General features: G+C 48.2%; 1 protein-coding gene and 1 long non-coding RNA gene across 3 annotated transcripts; one reads left to right on the forward strand and one right to left on the reverse strand.

Moving 5' to 3' along the window:
- The first annotated feature begins 196 nt into the window (after positions 1-196).
- Positions 197-7800, forward strand: LOC148119185 (uncharacterized). Its single transcript, XR_015735495.1, has 2 exons — positions 197-484; positions 7516-7800. It is a non-coding gene; the product is annotated as an uncharacterized LOC148119185 (long non-coding RNA).
- Positions 6870-16730, reverse strand: Ndufv3 (NADH:ubiquinone oxidoreductase subunit V3). Of its 2 annotated transcripts, XM_048451292.3 has the most exons (4): positions 16593-16730; positions 15142-15262; positions 9718-10833; positions 6870-7093 (listed from the first exon to the last, which is right to left on the reverse strand). In XM_048451292.3, the coding sequence occupies exons 1-4, from the start codon at positions 16638-16640 to the stop codon at positions 6939-6941; spliced, it is 1440 nt and encodes a 479-aa protein (XP_048307249.3). In that variant the 5' UTR covers positions 16641-16730; the 3' UTR covers positions 6870-6938. The 2 variants fall into 2 exon arrangements, with proteins under 2 accessions (XP_048307249.3, XP_048307250.2); XM_048451293.3 differs by lacking the exon at positions 9718-10833.
- Between the last annotated feature and the right edge of the window lie 2613 nt (positions 16731-19343).

A 19343-nucleotide genomic window follows, 5' to 3' on the forward strand; every position in this document is an offset into this window, starting at 1 on the left:
CTTCTGAGTAGCCGATGGGGGCGTCGAGCTGCTTCATGCGCAGAAGACATTTCTGGCACACACAACAGGAGCGAGCTTTCCACTCCAGCTCAGTCATATTCCCCCTGGCTGTGTAGGAACGATCACTGGCTGGAAACCTGCCAAGGGAAGCGGAGCTGTCTTTGTCAGCCCAGATGGGCGGCTACAACAAAATGTCGTGAGTGCTGTGGCTCTGTAAACAACAGGCTTCCTCCTCACCGTTCCAGAACTGGGGGAAGTCCTGAGTTCATGAATCACATGACCGAGCAAGCATACAGAAGCTAACTTCCTTTTGTTCACAGTGCCAAACAAGAGGCGAGGAAGAGAGCAGCCTGGACCTTGGATGTGGCTGGTAGCTTTGCCAAGTCAAGCCTGCAGGACGTCAAGCCTGACTAAAGTCAGAAAGCTGTGAGATGGGTGTGACCAGTACATCAGAGTGGAGGCAGGGGAGGACACTGGCAGACTGGTGAGTGGTCACACAGGACACATGAGTGCTCCCACTGGGCACACGAGTGCTCACACAGGATACATGAGTGCTCCCACTGCATATGTGAGTGCTCACACAGGATACATGAGTACTCCCACTACATGTGTGAGTGCTCACACTGGGCACATGGATTTGTACTATACAATACTGCTTGTGGAGAACACATTTTGGGGATCAGCTTAGAGGTCAATGGAGACATCCTGCCACCACCAAGCTGTGAGTGTCACTCAAGCCCTTGGCTGCTGTCAGGCCTAGGTGTTGGATCTAGTACCTGAGACAGCTGGCTCGCTGTGGGGTCTGTGAGGTGGTCAAGAGAGGTGGACTTCCCTCCAAATTCACATCCCAGTGAAGTATAAGCCACTCCCATATCCAACGGTGTTTGGAGTCCTCTCTAAGTGACTTAGCACTGGATTATATGGGGCCGGCTGGCTGTATCTTCATATGGCAGTGGGAAAGGAAGCTCTCTGGGGCTTCCCATATAGGAACTGCCATGGCCTGAGCCCCGCAAAGGCTCAGCCTTCTCCCTGTGCCACCTGCTTCTGGGTTTTGTTGGTGGTGTTTGGGGGTGTGTAGTGTAGGTACTCGCTAGTGTAGATGTGTACACATATGCGAAGATCCAAGGTCAAACGGGTGTTTCCCTCAATTGTTTTCCTTTATTTTTATTACATTTATTTTGTGTGCATGTGCATGGGTGTGCATGTATGTCTGTGGATGTGCACATGCCATGGAACATGGATAGAAGTGAGGGGACAACTTGCAGGATTGGTTCTTTCTTACTGCTTAGTGGGTCCTGGGCTTGAACTGAACGCATCAGGCTGGGCAGCAAGTGCCTCTGTTCCCTGAGTCCTCTCAGTGGCCCTCATCGTCAGCTTCTGTTTATCTCATTTCCTTTAGTGCTGGGTACCCAGCGGTGACAGTGCTGACTGCTTGTTCTAGAAGGTGGGTGGTGCTCTGAACTGCTGTCCAGTCCTCCTCCTCCTCTGGGAGGAGGGTGATGCCGTCTAGCCCTCCACCACCTCCGGAAGGAGGGCGATGCCATCCAGCCCTCCTCCTCTGGGTCTTTAGCTTACCCCATTTTCACCATTGGTATTTTAGCAGCTCCATATGCTCTGACTTCCATGATTGTTTAGTCCAAATTCTATCTGTGAGGGGGCCTTGGGGTTGACCCAGTTTTTCCCTGTAACCGATGTGAACCCTGCACAGAGATAGTGAGACAGTAGCGAGGAAAGGGGAATAACCTAATGTCTCTGATGGTTACATATCTAGGTGGGAAAAAGATGCAGACCATGTATGTGAGATATGACACGGAAAACACGCTCCAGACACAGACCAGGCCATATATTATTATTTGAAGACTATGCAGGATGACAGTCCAAGACCGTAGCTAAGAGCCAGGCAGCTTGCCCTAGGGCTCAGGCTGCAGAACTCTCATCCAGATGAGCAGCAGGGCAGAGGTGCCTATCAGACCACACGTGGAAGGAACTGGCACCCCCAGGTCACCATGGGTATGAGGTTGGAAAGGCCATGACCTGGACGGGCCGTCAAGATGATGGTTGACCTATGAGTGTCATCAGCTCCAAGTGCCCTGGCTGCCATATTCAGTTGCTGGCCCTTTACCAGCCACCGCATGAGCATAGCGGTGGTGTCCCAATCCTCTCTGGCTCAAGCTTCTTTTCCTAGTCCATTCTGCATGGGATTAGTAGGAGCTTCAAAGGTCTTTCACTATGAAAATGGAACCGCAAACCCCCATCTGCCCTCACCAACCCTTCCATCTCTGCCACTGTCCCTCCCACCACACAGTTGAGGGTGGGGGAGTGAAAGTTCCAATCACAGGGGTTTGGTTTTGGGTTTGGTTTTAATAAAACACAGGAGCGAAGTTTTCCCAAAGGCTAGAGCTCAACCCTCATGGTTTGGTCTAGCCTCAAACTGTAACTGCAGTTTCTGGCACTCCCAGTGTTGCTAGCTCATCACACATGCCTGGACACACACGAGGGCCTGGAGAGCCCCCTCTCTGGGGCCCCTACATCAGTCTCATGGCGGTCCTCATCTCTTTTCCACAGTCTGCCTCTTTTATCTGCCCGTTACCACCCTGCAGGTCCCTTGCAAGGGTTCCCATGTGCTTTTTTTCCCCCCAAACCTTTAAACTCAGAGAAGAGGCAGTGCCTTCACTTGGATGCAGGGCCACTATACTAACAGCAAGAGGCATTTAAAATAGAGCTTCTTGCTTCACGGCTGTACCACCCTGAATGTGTCCATACCAAGTGCTAAGATTAAAACAATAATAAAATAAGGCTTCTTCCAGGTGTTCTCTGAGGTGACAATCGCTCCTGTTAGCTGTTGTGAACCTTTTACATTATAGCATTTCTGGGCCCTTCTGGAACAAAGGTGAGAGGAGAGTGAAAAGAGAGATGGGGTGAAGTTGCCAAGCACCTCAAGCACTCCACCTGCCTCAGCTTCATCTCTGACCAGTCTTTTGCTAAAGAAACCATGGTGATGCCAGGCAGTGGTGGCATATGCCTCTAATCCCAGAGCTCAAGGGGCAGAGGCGGACGGATCTCTGTGAGTCCGAGGCCAGCCTGGTCTACAGAGCGAGTTCCAGGACAGCTAGGACACCCTGTCCGGAAAAAGCAAAAAAGAAACCATGACACCTTGAATCCCCTGACTGGCAAACCATGGCCTCACTGACGAGGTCTTGCACACTGCCTCCTTCAGTACACAAGGGTAGTGCTACTGCTATGGTGGCCTTGTACTTTAAGAGGGCTATGGGAAGCGAAGACCAGAATTGAGACCTTGTGAGGACTGCAAAACCTACTGCATTTTCTGCTGGCTTGGCCAAGCATCTGCTGTTCTGCCTTAACAGAAGCTAAGTGTGCAAACTCCGCACCCTTGCTAACCTCAGGGGCACTGAACACAGCTTCTGAATGTTGGCTTGTTTCTGGTGTGCAAACCAGACTCTGCTGAGGCGATCTGGGTGTGCATTTGGCTCTGAGGCCAGTATGGCCAGCAGAACACAAGTTATTCGAACAAGAAGTGGGTGTTTACGGTGACTCTACAATGGACCCAGCAGGACAGGCTCTTGCTGGCTTTAAGGGTTGAGGGAACTTTGTATACAACCATTCTGTTCCATGGGCAGCTGCACCATGTATGAAGGAGCAACATCTAGAAAAGATGCCAGGATACAGGTGACAGAAAAATAGGAACCATAGTCATACATGTCAAACTGTTTTAAAAATTCAGCCAAAGGAAAGCAGAACTAAAGTCGACAGTGTGTGACTCTGAGAATCTGGGAAGCCATCCTAAGGCAGTGACTCAAAGCACAGGCAAGTTTGAGCCACACAGATGCTCTGGCAGCAGTCCTTAGAGCAGGGGAAAACAACACACACATCCCTCTGCCACCCCAAAACTGACTCTGGGGGTAACCACTACATTGCTACCAGATGGAGTACCCAGGAGGCACCAGCTGTGACCGTGCATGGGGCTGCCTGTCATTGTCTTTCAGCCCTTTCAATGGGCAGTGAGCCAACTGCCAAGGAGGCAGAGACAGCCCAGAGGGACCAGTTCCAAGGCGAGAATGGTTCAAGCCTCATGATTCCTGTTCAGAACAAAATGTACTTATTCTTGGGGCGAGAGAGATGGCTCTGAGGGTTGGAGCTGCTAAGCCTGGTGAACTGAGTTCTGTCCCTTGGACCCACATAGTGGAAGGAGAAAATCAGCTCCTGCAGGTTGTCGTCTGACCTCCACGTGTGTGTTGTGACATGTGTGCATGCGTGTGTACACACTTGCACACATGCACACGCAAATGCGATTTATATATTTCTTTCTGTTCAGTGCTTCACATCCCTCAATACATTGCCACATGCATGGGTCTGGATTTGAGAGGCTGCTAAGCTAAAGTCAAAGTCTGAACATTAAAGCTAGGTACATCCTCCTCACACCATCTACATCTGGGGAAACGAGCTAGTATGGTAAATTCTGGAAATTCTTACTGTTTTCCACTTTTGTTACTTTTGGTACAGTATTTAAGTAGTTTATTAAGAAATGTGATTAGGAGACCCCAGGTGACAGGCAAGAGTCAGCCACAAACACTCTACTCTCTGTCTTGAATCTCTTCACAGTGGGTGGCGGTTAATGCAGGGACTCATCAGAACTGGTGAAAGGGCCGAGAAAAAGTGACTGTTCTCAGTTCTAAATGGGACATCTGTACCTATCCTGTCCCATCCAAAGCTCAGAGAATACCTGGGAACAAGGGGTGGAAAGGATGCTAGAGCCAGAAGATGAGGAGGAGGGCTGTGAAATGTCATCTGGAGTAGTAGAGGCTGCTTATGCTAGACTGAGTCGATCACCATGGACCGTGGATGGAAGAGGGACTCATGTGACCCAGTTCCTCCTGTGAAGCTGTGAGCAGTCAGTGTCAGAGGGCAGTCATGTCCCCAGTGGTTCAGTTGCTCAGCAGTCAGTGTCAGAGGGCAGTCAGGTCCTCAGTGGGACAGTCGCTCAGCAGTCAATGTTGGAAGTCAGTCATAGTCTTAGTGGTACAGCTGCTCATAAGTTGACACTGTGCTTGTTGGTCTTTTGTCAGTTTGACACAAACCTAGATAGGGTTAAACCTGGGAAGAAAGACCCTCAGTTGGAAAAACTGTCTCATCAGATTGCCCATAGGCAAGACTACAGGGCATTGTCTAGACTAACAGTTAATGGAGAACCAAGCTCATTGTGGGCCCTGCAGCCCCTGGCCGGGTGGTCCTGGGCTAAATAAGAACACAAGCAAATCAGTAGATTCTCCAGTAGCCTCTGCTTCATTTTAGTTTCTGTCTCCAGGCTCCTGCCCAGACTTCCCTCAGAGATGGACTGTTAAGCTCTGAGTTGAAACGGACCCTTTCCTACCTAAGTTGCTTTCCTACCTAAGTTGCTTTTGGCCGTGGTGTTTATTACAGCAATAGAAACCCTAAGACACACCCCTGCTCCAGGGAGGAGTCCCAGGCCACACTCACATAAGCAACCCTAGTTAAATGAAGTGGGCCACACACACAAAAAGACATCAGAGCAGGAGGGAGGTTCAATGGGAGGGAGAAGGGAGCTAGGGTGGGTAATGGATGTGTGATCCAAGTACATTATATAAACGTGTAAGACTGGAAGAATAAGTCTCACCATGTGATTAGAAGACACTTGCTGAGTTGCCGAGCCTCATGCTGGTCACAAAACCAACAGAGGATCACAGTATCGTTCGGTGAGTTTTCCACTTGAACTAACTCTGAGGAGTGTGAATGCGGGAATTCTGATGGAAGTCAGTGTCAGATGCTCTGTTCCCGACGTGCTATGGGTTAATTGGAGGTCGAGACTCAAATGGAAATAACCCTAGCAGGGGCTCCAAGCAAGCCTGTGAAAGGCAGGCAAAGAAAGCCCAAGATAACACCTAGGCAGACTGTACTCCTGTGTGCTCTAGTGAGGAGGGACCAGATCTGATCTGGGCTGTCACTTGTCAATCTCCTGTCCCCCATGCTGTGCCTAGTGCTGTGCTGAGAACCATGGCATGCATAGCAGCATGGCCCTTGAATTATCATGGGTGACAGGGGTTCCTCAGCTAATGTGGACCTCTGAGCAGTTACATTGCTCAGTGTGCTGTGTCCGCCAGTCTCTGCTGTCCTGGAGAGCATCCAACTGGCCCTTTCGGATGTGGTAGCACATGTCTGTATCTCAGAAGTAGGGAAGTTGAGGCAGAAGGGCCGAGCTGAAGGCCAATCTGGACATTCTGTTTACATACATATGTACACACACATGCTAATTTTTTTGTAACATAGCAGTTAAAAATCAGCATAACTCCTACCCCTTTTGTATTCTATGGGTGTATATATACATGTGTGTGCTTACTTATTTATAATGTAGTATAAATCAGTATAATTGGTATCCTGTTTCTACTCTTTCTCACACACACCAGTTTTTCTTTTGTGATACGGTAACTACAATCAGTGTAACTCTACCCCCAGTTTATCCAGGCTGCAGCTCAGATCTAGAAGTCAACACTCCATTATAACCAACCCCTCACTGCCTGCCAGTGCAAAGCTGAGTGGGCAGGAAGGTACCCTGCTTCTCTCCTGTTATGGATCTCTCAGGCTGGCTGTAGTCTTGCAATTAAACAGGGATGTCATACATAGGTGTTCCTAATAGGTGATGTCCCCCAGGCCTTGTTAGGGATGATGCAGTTTATCGTTGTCTCCAGAAGCTGAAGATTCTAGCCTGGAAGAACTGCGAACATATCACTGTGGCCCCTGGAGGATGCCACTGAATGATACAGACTCTACAAAAATAATCAGGGTTACTAATTCATTCTCTGGGAGCTGTGAGGGATAATAACAACACACTGAGCTTGTGACTGACTTTTATTCCCACAGGCAATGAATTCACGGGTCCGACATGGGGCTACCGTGAGCTGAACTCAGTGCCGAGGCGACTCTCGTCCTGAAGAGGGCTGCGGCATCCTGAACTTGGAGAGGTCCAGGTTCAGGTCTAGGAAGGTGTATGTGTTGTAGTCATGATGCTGCAGGTTCTTGTAGGTGGTGGCGTCAGTCGGCTCAGGGGCCAGAGTGGGCTCTGTAGAGGAACGAGACAGGAGAGCCATCAGACACTCGCCCATCTGAGTGCTCAGGAAGCGGAAGTCCCCACAATTCCAGTCTGACGTGTGAGCAGTCTAACTAGCAGGGAGAACTTGAGGACCCCCATGTCTTCAAACAACAATAAAAAAAATCACCTGGAAAATGCAGGTTGAAATTTATAACCTTACTGGTTAAGTACAATCACAAGCACACGAAGGCAAGGCTGTCATCCTAAGACACCCACCCCTGGTCCTCCACAGAAACCTTCCCTGACACTGCGTCACAGGCCTGCCAGGACACAGGATAACTCTCTGCTTTGATAACAAAGTGGCAGTGTCCTAAAATCTATGGGTGGGGACAAAGCTGTTCTGTTCCTGATACTAGATCACAGTACCTCACTTTACTTTCCTGAATTTCTAGGCACTGGGATCTACAAGTTTAGCAGGACCTGGAACTACGGACAAACTTCCAAGGACTGTGAAAATACACAGGAGAGAAATCACGCCCCTTTGCGTGGTTTCGTCACATCACATCTGTTTGTGATGAAAACGGCCATCACAGACCTAAGAAAGAGCTGAGTGTCCCAATAATGATAAAACGAACATGGGAACCAGGGAGGAGGGTGCAGTTTTGCTGTTTTAACTTTTTGGGGAAAATTGTTGCTATCTTCAGACTCATAGAAAGAAAGAAACAAGCAAACATACACACTTAGCCTTTTATCTTAAATGGGAAAAATTAAATCTATATATCTAAACACTCGATAAACTTAAAATTCAAAGTGTGGGACTGAAGCAAAAGGACAGGGCTCTTCTGCAACACAAACGCAACCAAACAGGAGACAAAACCTGGCGAGGGCCACAGAGCAGGGTCTGGGCTGACTTCCCAAGGCTCTAGAAATCAGGTCACTGGAGCTGTCTCAGTCTCTACTCACACTGCACAAAAGCTAAGCGCCCCAACAACTTAAATACCTATTCCTCTATTCCAAATCCAAAAGCTGATTCTCATTATTTAATTTAAAAAGGGAAAAAAGAAAGAAAAAGAATGTCTACTGGAGCTGGCCTCTTCTCTACCTTGGCAAGCTGAAGCTCCCCAGGGTGGTGAAGGCGCACCTTCAAAGCCATGGATTACATGGCTATTATAGGGGAGGCGACAACAGACCGAGTCGGGGAATTCCAAACTCTTTCAAAAGCTGCTCACCTGTAAGCAAGGAGCTTTGGGCAAGGACCACTTGTGAGCCTTAGCTGCCAGCAAAAAACGGTTTGGGGGCGGAGAACAAGTTTGCTTCTGCAGTGTTGGAAACTGAGCCCAGGCCCTTCCGCACTGGCTGAGCCCCACACTAATCTACATCGGCAGCCCCGTGAGGATTTGTTTCCCCTAGAAACAACCTAGAAACCCCCCAATCCTGTATTTTCATCCTGGGTTTGAGGCACTCCTCTCCAGTTGAGACCAAATATGAAAGCCGCCACAGTGTCAGATGGGCAGGAAGTCGGCCGTGCACTGGTACCTGGCGTATTAGTGAGAGAAGGGAAACGGAAAAGGAAGAAAACATAAATGCTGTCGGCATCCTGGAAGAGCAACAGTTAGCACACCGGATGAGGTAAAGTAGGCAAGTGTGGGTTGGAGTGGCACGTAGGTGCAGGAAGAAGGTCTTGTTAGCAACGCTGCATATTAAGCAACTCTCCTGAGCTGCAGATTCTAAAATCAAAGAATTTCTGTTTCCCAGTGAGCTGCCAGAGGGTGTCACGCATACGCAAGAACACACAGGATGTTGAGGGCTTAGTCCCCCTCGAAAAGCTCCTCAGTAGAAACTCACTGTAGAAGACGAACAGCCCATGGTGTTGTAGCTGTGAAGACCACGGGCACGGTCCACAGCTGCCTACCTGCTAATGCTTACTTCAACTGTGAACAAGGTTGCTAAGGTGCCTCTCTAGCTCAATCCACCCAAGGGCTACCAGCACCAAGTGACGGCTGCTCCTGACCCCATGCGCTGTCACAGGAGATTCTGATTTCCACTCAGCAGGAAGTTGGCCAAGTTCATGAACTATGTGCTTAGGCACCCTCCAAGGCTAAGAGTGGTGATGCTGAGCTATCAGTTCCCATACATTACTGTCTAAGAAACAGTTGAACAGCTGAGTGGTGGTGGCACAAGTCTTTAATTCCAGTACTCGGGAGGCAGAAGTAGGCTGATCTCTGTGAGTTTGAGACCAGCCTGGTCTACAGAGCTAGTTCCAGGACAGGCTCCAAAGCTACAGAGAAACCCTCTCAAAAAACAAAAACCAAACCAAAACAAAACAAAAGCTACTTCTAGGACAGGCTTCAAAACTACAGGGAAACCCTGTCTTGGAAAAAAAAAAAAGAAGAAGAAGAAGAAAGAAACAGTCGAACAAGGCCAAGCGGTGGAACCCAGCACTGGGAGTCAGAGGCAGGAGGATCAGGGATGGCAATGCCAGTGCCAGCTATCTAGCAAGTTTGAAATTGCCCTGAGCTACACGACTCTGTGCCAAAGAAATAAACAGATAAACATAAAGATACTACTTTCTAAACACACAGAAACTCAAGAGGGCGCTTCAGAATCTATACACCCTAAAGGACAAGGAGAGTCTGAACCAAGGCAAGGTGTACCCTGAGTGTCGCCTGGGGCTTCCTGGGGTGCGCCTGCATCAGTGGGCGGGGCTTCACCATCTGCCGCCTGGAACTTCCCCGCTAGCTGTGGTTCTGCTCTCTCTTCAAAGGTATCTTTCTTCTGGACAGGAACTGTCTTCGAGTATCTCACGGGTTTCTGACCTTCCAAGGTCTCCGCCTTGGCTGTCAAGCACCCTTCTGGCACCTGCTTCTCCAGGCTTTCTTTTCCAACTGGGACCTGAGGAGAAGCTGCCTTAGATTCAGGCTCTGGCACTTTTGGTTCCAGAGGTTTGGCTCCGGCCCTGGGCATAGCGGCTGCCAGCTGTTCTCCTGCGCTGGTCTCTTGTGTTCTCGTTGTGGGCACTGGGCCACTGGTGAGCCTTGCAGATGACCTGGCCTTTGTGTGGTCGGGTAGGATTTCTTCAGCTTCAAACGGCTTTGGGCTTTCCTTCCTTGTCTTACTTGGCCTCAGTTTCCCCTGCAGGTGTTCTTCCTTCACGTTTTGGTCTAAAATCTCACTGGACTGTGATCTGGATGTCACAGGCTTGGATCTGGTTTCTTTGCTGTCCTCTAAAGGCTTGGTGATGGTCCCTTTCTTCTTTGGCTGCTGGGACTTCTCTGGGTAGGTGACATCTGTGCGTGGCTTTTGCACCTTGGCTTTCTCTTTTGCAGGTACTGTGATGTTAGAGACTCCATTCTGGAAGGGCCGAGAGGCCTCTGGTTTGTAAGACCCTGCCTTGCCTTTGCTCGCCACTTGGGGCTCCATCTTTGAGTCATGTCCCTCCCCATCAGAGTCTGAATCTGAGGAGCTGGATGAGGAAGATGAGGATGAGCCATGTGTCCCCTTCTGCTTACGCCGTTGAGCCTCAGAGTCAGAACCCTGTACTCGGGGTGGAGACAGAACTTTCTGAGGAAACTCTACCAAAGTCTTTCTTGACAAATGCTTCGAAAGCCTTTCATCTGTGAGTGGCAGGCTGCCACTAGGGTGTGGGCCAGCTACAGCCCCACCTGTATTCTCCACGGCTGGGTAAGGACTGCGTGGAGATGCACTTTTGGACACTGCCGCTGCCGTGTGGTTGGCTAGAAGCTTGCCCCTCTCCTCTGCTCCCACCACATCTGGGAAACGGCATAAAGAGGAACATTTATTATTTAATGGACAATTCAAAGCCATAGATATCGCATTGCATACCAGCATGTTATAATGTCATCCAGGTAACTGACCCAAGGGAGGTTCCAGGAACCTCCCCAAAAGTTGGGGCAGCAGCAGGAGTGGGCAGACTTGCCTCTGACCAAAACCTATAAGGAGGGTCTTTCTCACCAACAAGAGCCACAAACTCACTCCATTTCTCACACTTATGACTTCCCAGATGGCAATTTTTAAAACGATCTCACCCAAATTTAAGACGGTTAAAGTCTAAAGCAAGTATTTTCAGTTGACTATACAAGTTTTCCAAATGCATAATTTCTTAAAGCACTAAGACCACTCAAGTATTTGGGGCTTTTCCAATATGAAAAAGTGCTGAGTCTGGCCTTTCTAAACAAAGCAGCAGCATAGACAAGAGTCTGTCGGAGGACGGGTAAAGCGCACCCCATGAGGAGGAGTGTAGAGGAGGGAGTGGCAACAGCTTTTCAAGGAAAGCTGCCCTAAAAAGGAAGGAAAGTCCTCAAAAATCCCACAGGTCACATGGGGATTTCTTCAGCCAAGAAAACAAGATTTGCAAAGCCAGAAAGTCTAAAATAATTTAATACCACACATATCACTGGAAACAGCTGTTAAACTGCAGAAAAAGCAGGGCAACAGAAAAACCTTACACTTCATAGGCACTTACAAAAGAGCAACAAAGAAACAACCAAACAAACAAAACCACATCCGTTAGAGCTAATTTCACTCAGTCTTCTCAAGTGCCAATCTTTCTAAGCATACGGATCAGAAGAAAAACACACGGCAAGTTATTAATATGAGAAACTACCCTTCATACCTGAATGGAACCAAACATTCTCCAGATGACCAGATCTACAGAGGGGCTACATCTAGGCTAAAACTGCCTGCTTCCTCCTCTATGGCAGAATCAGGACTATGATTAACTATGGTTTACTGAAAGGGTAGGAATGAGTTTCCAAGCCAGAGAAAGTGTGCCAGGACTGTGAAAGGAAATGACCAGAGCGAGCGAGAGAGGTGGGTGACAGTTGAAACCAGCGAAGGCCATGCCTGTCTTGGCCCTGGCCACCTAGAGCAGGATCGAAAGGGTGACTCCAAGAACACCTAGTTCCAGAGCATGGCGGCCCATACTTGCTCTCCCCTGGCTTCAGCCGCACAACTCGGAATTCCAACAGCCACAAGTATGACTTCCCGGCCCCCAGGCCAGCCAGTCCACTCATCCACACCACTGCTATTTCTCTGAGCTTACCTCTCACAAACAGGAAATGACCTTAGGGGTGGGGTGGGGTTCAGCTAGTACAGTGCTAGGGTTCGAGCCCAGCACTGCAATCAATAAGGCAGGTGTGGTGAGATCCCAGCACTCTGGAGATGGAGGCAGGAGGATCATAAGTTCAAGGTCACCCTCAGCTACATAGCAAGTTTGAAGCTAGCTTAGCCTATGTACGGCTCTTTCTCAAAAATTACAAACATATTAATAAAGTTCTCAAAGGGCTATTTTTGAATAGAAAAATGATAGACTAACTCTCCCGAAATATGTTTAGGATTTGGGGATTTTGTTTTTCTGCTCTTGATTGGACCCAGGGGCTCAGGCACACTAGGCAAACTGGCACTGAGCACCACTCTCCCTGAGATACTAGGCAAACTGGCACTGAGCACCACTCTCCCTGAGATTTCGGGAATTGTAACAAGCTCTAAAACTATATTCTTGGGGTTGAGGTGTAGCTCAGTGATACGGCATGTGCTGGGTACATGCAAGGCCCTGGTGTTAAACCACAGCCTTACACACACACACACACACACACACACACACACAGAAGAAAAAATTACATCACATGGTATTTACCTACAAAAACAGAAAGAACATTCCAGGTAGCTTAACAAGGAGACTCCACTGTATAGGCTGGAACAGTTTCTCTTCTTCTCATTGGCTACAGGAAGAATTCCAGGAAAGGCTAATGGATGCAGGGATTGGCTTTGCTTTTGATGACGGGATGTGTGTGTGTGTGTGTGTGTGTGTGTGTGAGAGAGAGAGAGAGAGAGAGAGAGAGAGAGAGAGAGAGTTTCTGGCCCGCCCAGACCCAGCCCTGGCCTCATCCTTTGAGCCCCAGACCGAAGTCTGCCTATGGACTTACAGTTGCTCTCAGGGGTGGTTCCTGACCCTCGGGCTGGGGACCAAGAGCAGATGCAGTAAGCCCAGGGGCTCCCAAAGCCACTCTGGACTCTGATAGTTTCTAATCCCTGGCACCTCAAGGAAAAACACAGGCCTACGTGTGACTATTTGGAAACATTATTTTTCTCTGTACAGAAATTATTTTAAGTTATAATATACAGGTGTGATATGCACAGAAGACAATTTACTTCCTAAGACCATCTTCCACCCCAAAGTGCACAAGTATATGCACACTTAAGTGCACAGACACAGACACACACACATTTTCATCAGCCCCACAGCACCGAGGGAGGTGGTAAAGCTGCAGGCTCAGATGGTCTTCCCAGGTCAACATCACTTTAACTCACACAGAATCTTGTTCTTTTTTTTGTCTGTTTTTGAGACGGGGTTTCTCTGTGTAGCCTTGGCTATCCTGGAACTCACTCTGTAGACCAGGTTGACCTCGAACTTACAGAGATCCACCTGCCTCTGCCTCCAAAGTGCTGGGATTCCACGTGTGCACCACCACCACCCAGCTCGGACACTTGCTTTTATATAGACAGTTCTTAGATCCTAAAATTCATTTAGTTTAAAATCATGTATCTAGAAGATTGGATTATAGAAACCTTAAAACTCCACCAGAGAAGAGGACATAGTTAGTATTGAAATCCAAGTCACTCACCAGCAAGCAGTCATAGCATTCCAGGCTATGCAAAGCCCTGGGTTGAAATCTACAGCATGCAAAAATAAAGGACCATGCCATATACAGTCCACAACTTAACAGGCATTCTTGTTGCAGATATTTTTTAGGTACACTGGGATTCTATATGTTGTTGAATAAGTTCTCGTGTTTAAGATTTCTGTTTTTCAATGCATCCAAGAGGAAAAGAGCACTGTGTTTTAAAACGAGGGAGGTTTGGGCAGAACTGAATCAAATCCCTCTGGAATTCAGGCCAGGACACCTTTGCCATGTCTCTGGATGCTGTGGGGCTGATGGAGATGTGAGGGATGTGTGTGTGTGTGTGTGTGTGTGTGTGTAGCATGAAAGGTTATGGGCAGGCACTCTCATGGCCAGTACTCAGACAAGGAGAAAACAAAGGAGTCTCTATCATTTCACATATGTAAGTTGAGGAAATTGTGTTTTAGTGAAGCTAAAACCAAACACCATTAGCACTCCACAGTCCTGTGTTAGGACAGAAGATTTGCCAAGGGGCAGTTCTGCATAGCTGTTCAAGGGTAGACTGGGGCTCCATGAACTAAGAAATTAAATTCAATAGTCCTAGTTTGTGATCTGTTATCAAAAATGAGCAAAGCATAGGAGATAAAACTTCTTGGAAGAGAAGCATCTAAAATGCACTGCACTTTCTGCTTGTGCGAGGCTATCCTACACTGGCACCCAGAGAAAGGAAAAGGTTAAAACTTGTGACAGGAATCAAAATGATCCCAAAAAGAGCTGGAAACCAACCAGGCACCAGCTGAATGGAGCACAGCAGAAATTCTGGCTCCTAATTCCCTCCCCATTTGGGGTCCTGATGGTATCCCCAAAATGATCATGGGGTATACCAGAAAAACCTCACTAGTCTTGGGAAGTCAGGTAATGCCAGAAACCAGGGAAAGGAAAGCAGGATGGGTGGATCTCGCTATTTCACCCAAACATGAATCCCGGAGAGCATCAGAAACGCCAGCGTCCTCTGCTCTCCCCATTGAGCAGAGAGCCAAACTCCAGCTTGAACAGTGCTTCTCAACCTGTGGGTCACGACCCTTTTGGGGGGTTGAATGACCTTTCACGGGGTCGTCTAAGACCATAAGAAAACAGATATTTTTACATTATGATGCATAACTAATAAAACTACAGTTTTGAAGTAGTAATGAAAATAATTTTATTGTTAGGAGAACTGTATTAAAGGGTCAAAGCATTAGGAAAGTTGAGGACCACTGATCTAAAGCAAATGCAGAGCCAAAGACTCTGATACCACTGATATGTTCCCGCTTTTATATCTGATTATAACCTGGACACTGGAAGATTAAGAACCTTAGGTTATGTGGCTGGTCAGATTCATTTCATGCTAATGATTTTGCATTCTCTGCCCCTCCGAGACCATCTTTAAAATCTCACCTTTGGGTGCACTTTGCTTCTTGGGATTTGGTTGTATTCCCTTTCCAATCTTCCCTGACTCTGTAGAGAGGGACACCGTAGAAGACAGTTCTCGGAACACCCTTGCCTCCAGGAACGCAGCCTGGGGAGAGTCAATAGGAAGGATACTCACCTTGATGACAGCCATTATGTGAGTGCTATATATTAATATTCATGTGGCACATTTATTACAATGTTCATAACATATGGGAAGTATGAAAAGTACAAAAGATGGGGGAGCAGGAGGGGAATGGGAGGATGGAAGTGTAAATTTTTGAATGGAAAATAAATAAATACATAAAAAAGAAAAGTACCAAAAAAAAAGCTGCAAGATAAATAAACCCAAGTTCCTGGGCAACCACCGTTAGCATCTGGGTAAAGGAAAGCATCTTCATTTCCCCATTCTCTGCAAAAATTTCCCAAAATGGAAACTTGGAAATTTAAATAAAAACAACAACAACAACAACAACAACAATAAAAACTTTGCCAGCTTCTTTATATAAAACTTCAGAGCCCTGGTAGACGAGAGGCATGCGCTGCTGGGAGAAGCCCTTGTTGCTGCCACATGTCCTGCAAAGTCCAAGTGAGAGAGACCTGTACTGACATCGGGGAAAGGAGGGAGGTGCTGGCCTCTGGGCCTCTATCATCACTTAGATGGCGAGGTGCAACCCTCACCATCAGGATCCTGGAAGCAAGGCCCAGCAGGCACTCGACAGTGTTCAGACTTCTGGGTCTAGACAGGGTAGCCAATTTACTCCACTGGCTTACTTTGTTACTCTACTGAATCACTACAAAATACTATGTTTCTTTTTTGCAAAATTATCTCCCTCCACTTAGTTACAGTATCTGCTAGTAAACACAATGTAAATAATTGCTTCAGAAATGTTACAATGTTAAATGGGAAGACTCCTAATTTCCCAGGCAACCACTAAGGTTTGTGCTAAGTCTAAGCTGCTCCATGCCGGACCCAGAAAAGAATGGGAAAACTACTATCTGTATTTGATTTTTCGCGTGTGTACAAATTATGTGTATCTTTACACGCTGAAAAAACTCGCTGAGAACAAGATACCTGAAGGAGTGTTTAAATAGTGCCCATCTGACGACGGGGACCCTAGGTCACATGTATTTTATTTTGCTGTGAGCACTTCCTGCTTTGAGGATGGTTCGGTGACAGCACTTGACAAGCAAGTGCAGGGCCCCGGGTTCCATCTTCAGAACCCAACCCAAACAACCCCCAACACTGGTTTTACAGAGAAAGCCAGGTTTCGTTTTTAAATCAGCCAAAGAGTCTAAGCTTTGCTCCTGCAGAGAAAGACCTTAACTCCAGGTCAGGTGAGCACAGGCCCTGGAACCCGTCATCGTGACACCAAGCCCACGGGTACAGCTGAGGGTCAGGCTACGGGCTGGGGAGGTCGCGCCCGTTCCCCCTTTACCTTCAGCGCCCGAATTCGTCCTCCCCGAAGCAGGAGAGAGACCGCCATGGTACAGACACTGCTCGCCGAGGTCGTACCTAAGAGCGTGACCTGCGCGCGCACGTACTACCCGAGGCTCCGCCCTGCGTTCACGTTCGCCAATCGCAGGCCAGGGTGGGCACAAGCGACTAAGCGCGCATTTCGGGAGGACTTCCCGGGCCACACCCCTGAAAGAGTTCACCAATCCTAGGTGGGAGCGCGCGGGGACCGCGCCTGGGCAGGTCCTGCTGGAAGTCTCGCTCCTTCGTTTAGGGCCTGCCTACATTGCCCTGATGTCACCCTTAACTGTGCCTGAATGATGCCTTCTTCTGTGTTTGGCGAGGTTTTTGTGAGTTTGTTGTTTGTTGGAGTCACAGCTTGGTGGTAGTGAGCTTGCCCCGTAGGAGCGTGGCCTTGTAAAGACAAATCAGAAGCTGGGTGTGGTGGCTCGCACCTTCCATTCCAGCCATAGGTTAGTTCAAAGCCAGCCTGTGTCTTATAGATCAGCCTTAAGGATTATAATCAAGATATTGATTCATTAATGAAGGCAGAACACTCCCTCCCCTCAGTAACCTCACCAGCTGGAGACCAAGACTTCAACACCCGAGACTTATGAAGGGAACCTTCCTATCCAAGGTATAGGGGTGGAGTATGTATTATTGGTTTATTGGTTAAAAATTCCTCCTTCCCGCTGGGCGGTGGTGGCGCAGGCCTTTAATCCCAGGACTCGGGAGGCAGAGGCAGGCAGATCTTTGTGAGTTCGAGGCCAGCCTGGTCTACAAGAGCTAGTTCCAGGACAGGCTTCAAAGCTACAAAGAAACTCTGCCTTGAAAAAACAAAAAACAAACAAACAAAAATCCTCCATCCCATTGTTGATGATGCCCCCGCCAAGGTTCCCAGTGCACCGTAAGTATTTCATGCAGATGAATGTGTCCACCCCTCCAGTTTCCACCAAGGAAAACTCCCTTCCACAAGCTGTTAGGTTCTGGATGGTAGTGCAAGGGTTTAGCACACTAAAACTAATTATTGGTGGGGGAGAGTTTATTGGAGCTATTAATGTCATGTACGGGGAGATGGGAAGAAAGAACGTGGTGGGAGCTCGGAGGACCATTCAAGCCCCAGAGACAGAGGGCGTGGCCAGGTCTCTGAAGGGTGGAATCAGCCCATGTGGGAGCTTTGAGGGATAGGAGAGGTTTTTGTGAATGGAGGGATTGGTGCAGATGGTGTGGGCTGAGCAGAAGCTAGATCCTAACATTACAGCCTTACAATATCCGTTGAGAGTGACTGGAAATGGGCCTCTGAGCAACATCTGGAAACCCACTCATGTGGCAGGATAAACTGGCAGAGTCACGAGTCTACTGACCTTGGCAGAGTACAGGAAGGCAGAAAGAACAAATGCAGGTCTAGACAACAGTGAAGACACAATTCACTGTCCCTAAAGGAAGAAGACACAAACAGTGTGCTAACAGAAGAACTGCCCCCCCTTCACCCAACTCTTGTCTCCAGGGGACCTTCCCTTGCAACTGCCCAAAGTGAGGTTATGAGGAACTTACTTATACTCCAACACCCCCATTCCTGCCTGCTGCCTCCTCCCACCCCACGCAGTTCCCAGCACACACGCAGAGGACTGCGGATTGCTACTCTTTCTGTGAATTTATCCCCAGATAAGTAAATCTTTGTTATATTATGTTTCAGGCTATTGTAGAGCTTATTTGTACCCCAACAAGCTTAGTTTACAGGTGAGCAAATAATATTGAAGGGAACAGGTCCTGCCTGTCCTTTGGGCCACTGGGGCTAGGTAAGATCATGGGACCCAGAACCTCTGCTTCTCAGAGCCGACCAGTTAGATCTTGGAGGAACTAGGGAACTCAAGAACAAATAAAAGGGAAAGATTCTCCAGTGGGAGAGTTGATGCATGTGTCCCCACGAGGGCTCATGAGCTGGAAGCTCATGGTCTCCAGGGTGGTGATGTGGGAATAGAACCCGTCAGAGGTGGGGCCCGTGGGAAGTAACTAATCATAAGAGGTGCAGCTCTTGGCAGGAACAGATAGGTGCCCCCGCCTGTTAATAGTTTTCTCTGCTGATGAAGTAAGCAAGATCAAGCCAAACTGGAAAAATATAACAGGTATATTTGAGCAGAGCGGTTCCCAGGCAGTTCTCCCGTTCCAGAGATAGAGACCAGAGACGTTGTGTCCTCAAACTAAGGCAGAGAGACTTTATAGGTTAGGTTGTAGGCGAGAGGTGAAGATGTGTCGGCCACAAGCTGGATTTGTGTCCAAGTATGGTCAAAAGCTGAACTCTTGGGTGGGCTTTTGTTGTGGGATTCCCCTTTGTAAAGCTTTATTTATCACCCAATAAAAACAATACATATACAGAAGGACATCCCACATCATCCTTTGGGCGGCTGGTAGCAACAGGGGAAGAAGTTGCAATTGCTGCTAAAAATGCAGAGCTGGGCTTTTTAATGCCTTTCTTTGTTTGGCGACTCTCTGTGAGCTGGTGGGGTTTTGGAGAGAGAGAGAGAGAGAGAGAGAGAGAGAGAGAGAGAGGTGGCAGGGGGTGAGGGAGAGGAGAAGCAGAGAGGGAAAGAGAGAGGAATGGGGTTTTCCAGATCATGCTGAACAGGAACTAATGTTGCTCCTGGGGGAACCTGGTAGTTTTCAAAAGAAGGGTGGTGTTTTGGGGTGATATGACTTGGCTGATTTGGGGTTTCTTTGAGACAAGGTCTTTATG

This window comes from Myodes glareolus, chromosome 18, assembly GCF_982192425.1.
Source record: "Myodes glareolus chromosome 18, mMyoGla1.1, whole genome shotgun sequence".
NCBI lineage: Eukaryota > Metazoa > Chordata > Mammalia > Rodentia > Cricetidae > Myodes > Myodes glareolus.

Excerpts from the sequence above, each read along its gene's own strand:
- Ndufv3 (XM_048451292.3), bottom strand. The coding sequence starts at position 16,640 with ATGGCGGTCTCTCTCCTGCTTCGGGGAGGACGAATTCGGGCGCTGAAG. Across the intron at positions 15,263-16,592 it reads GACGAATTCGGGCGCTGAAG|GCTGCGTTCCTGGAGGCAAG; the intron begins GTAAAGGGGGAA and ends GACTCTCCCCAG. Across the intron at positions 7,094-9,717 it reads AGCCCCAGGCGACACTCAGG|AGCCCACTCTGGCCCCTGAG; the intron begins GTACACCTTGCC and ends GTTCCTCTACAG.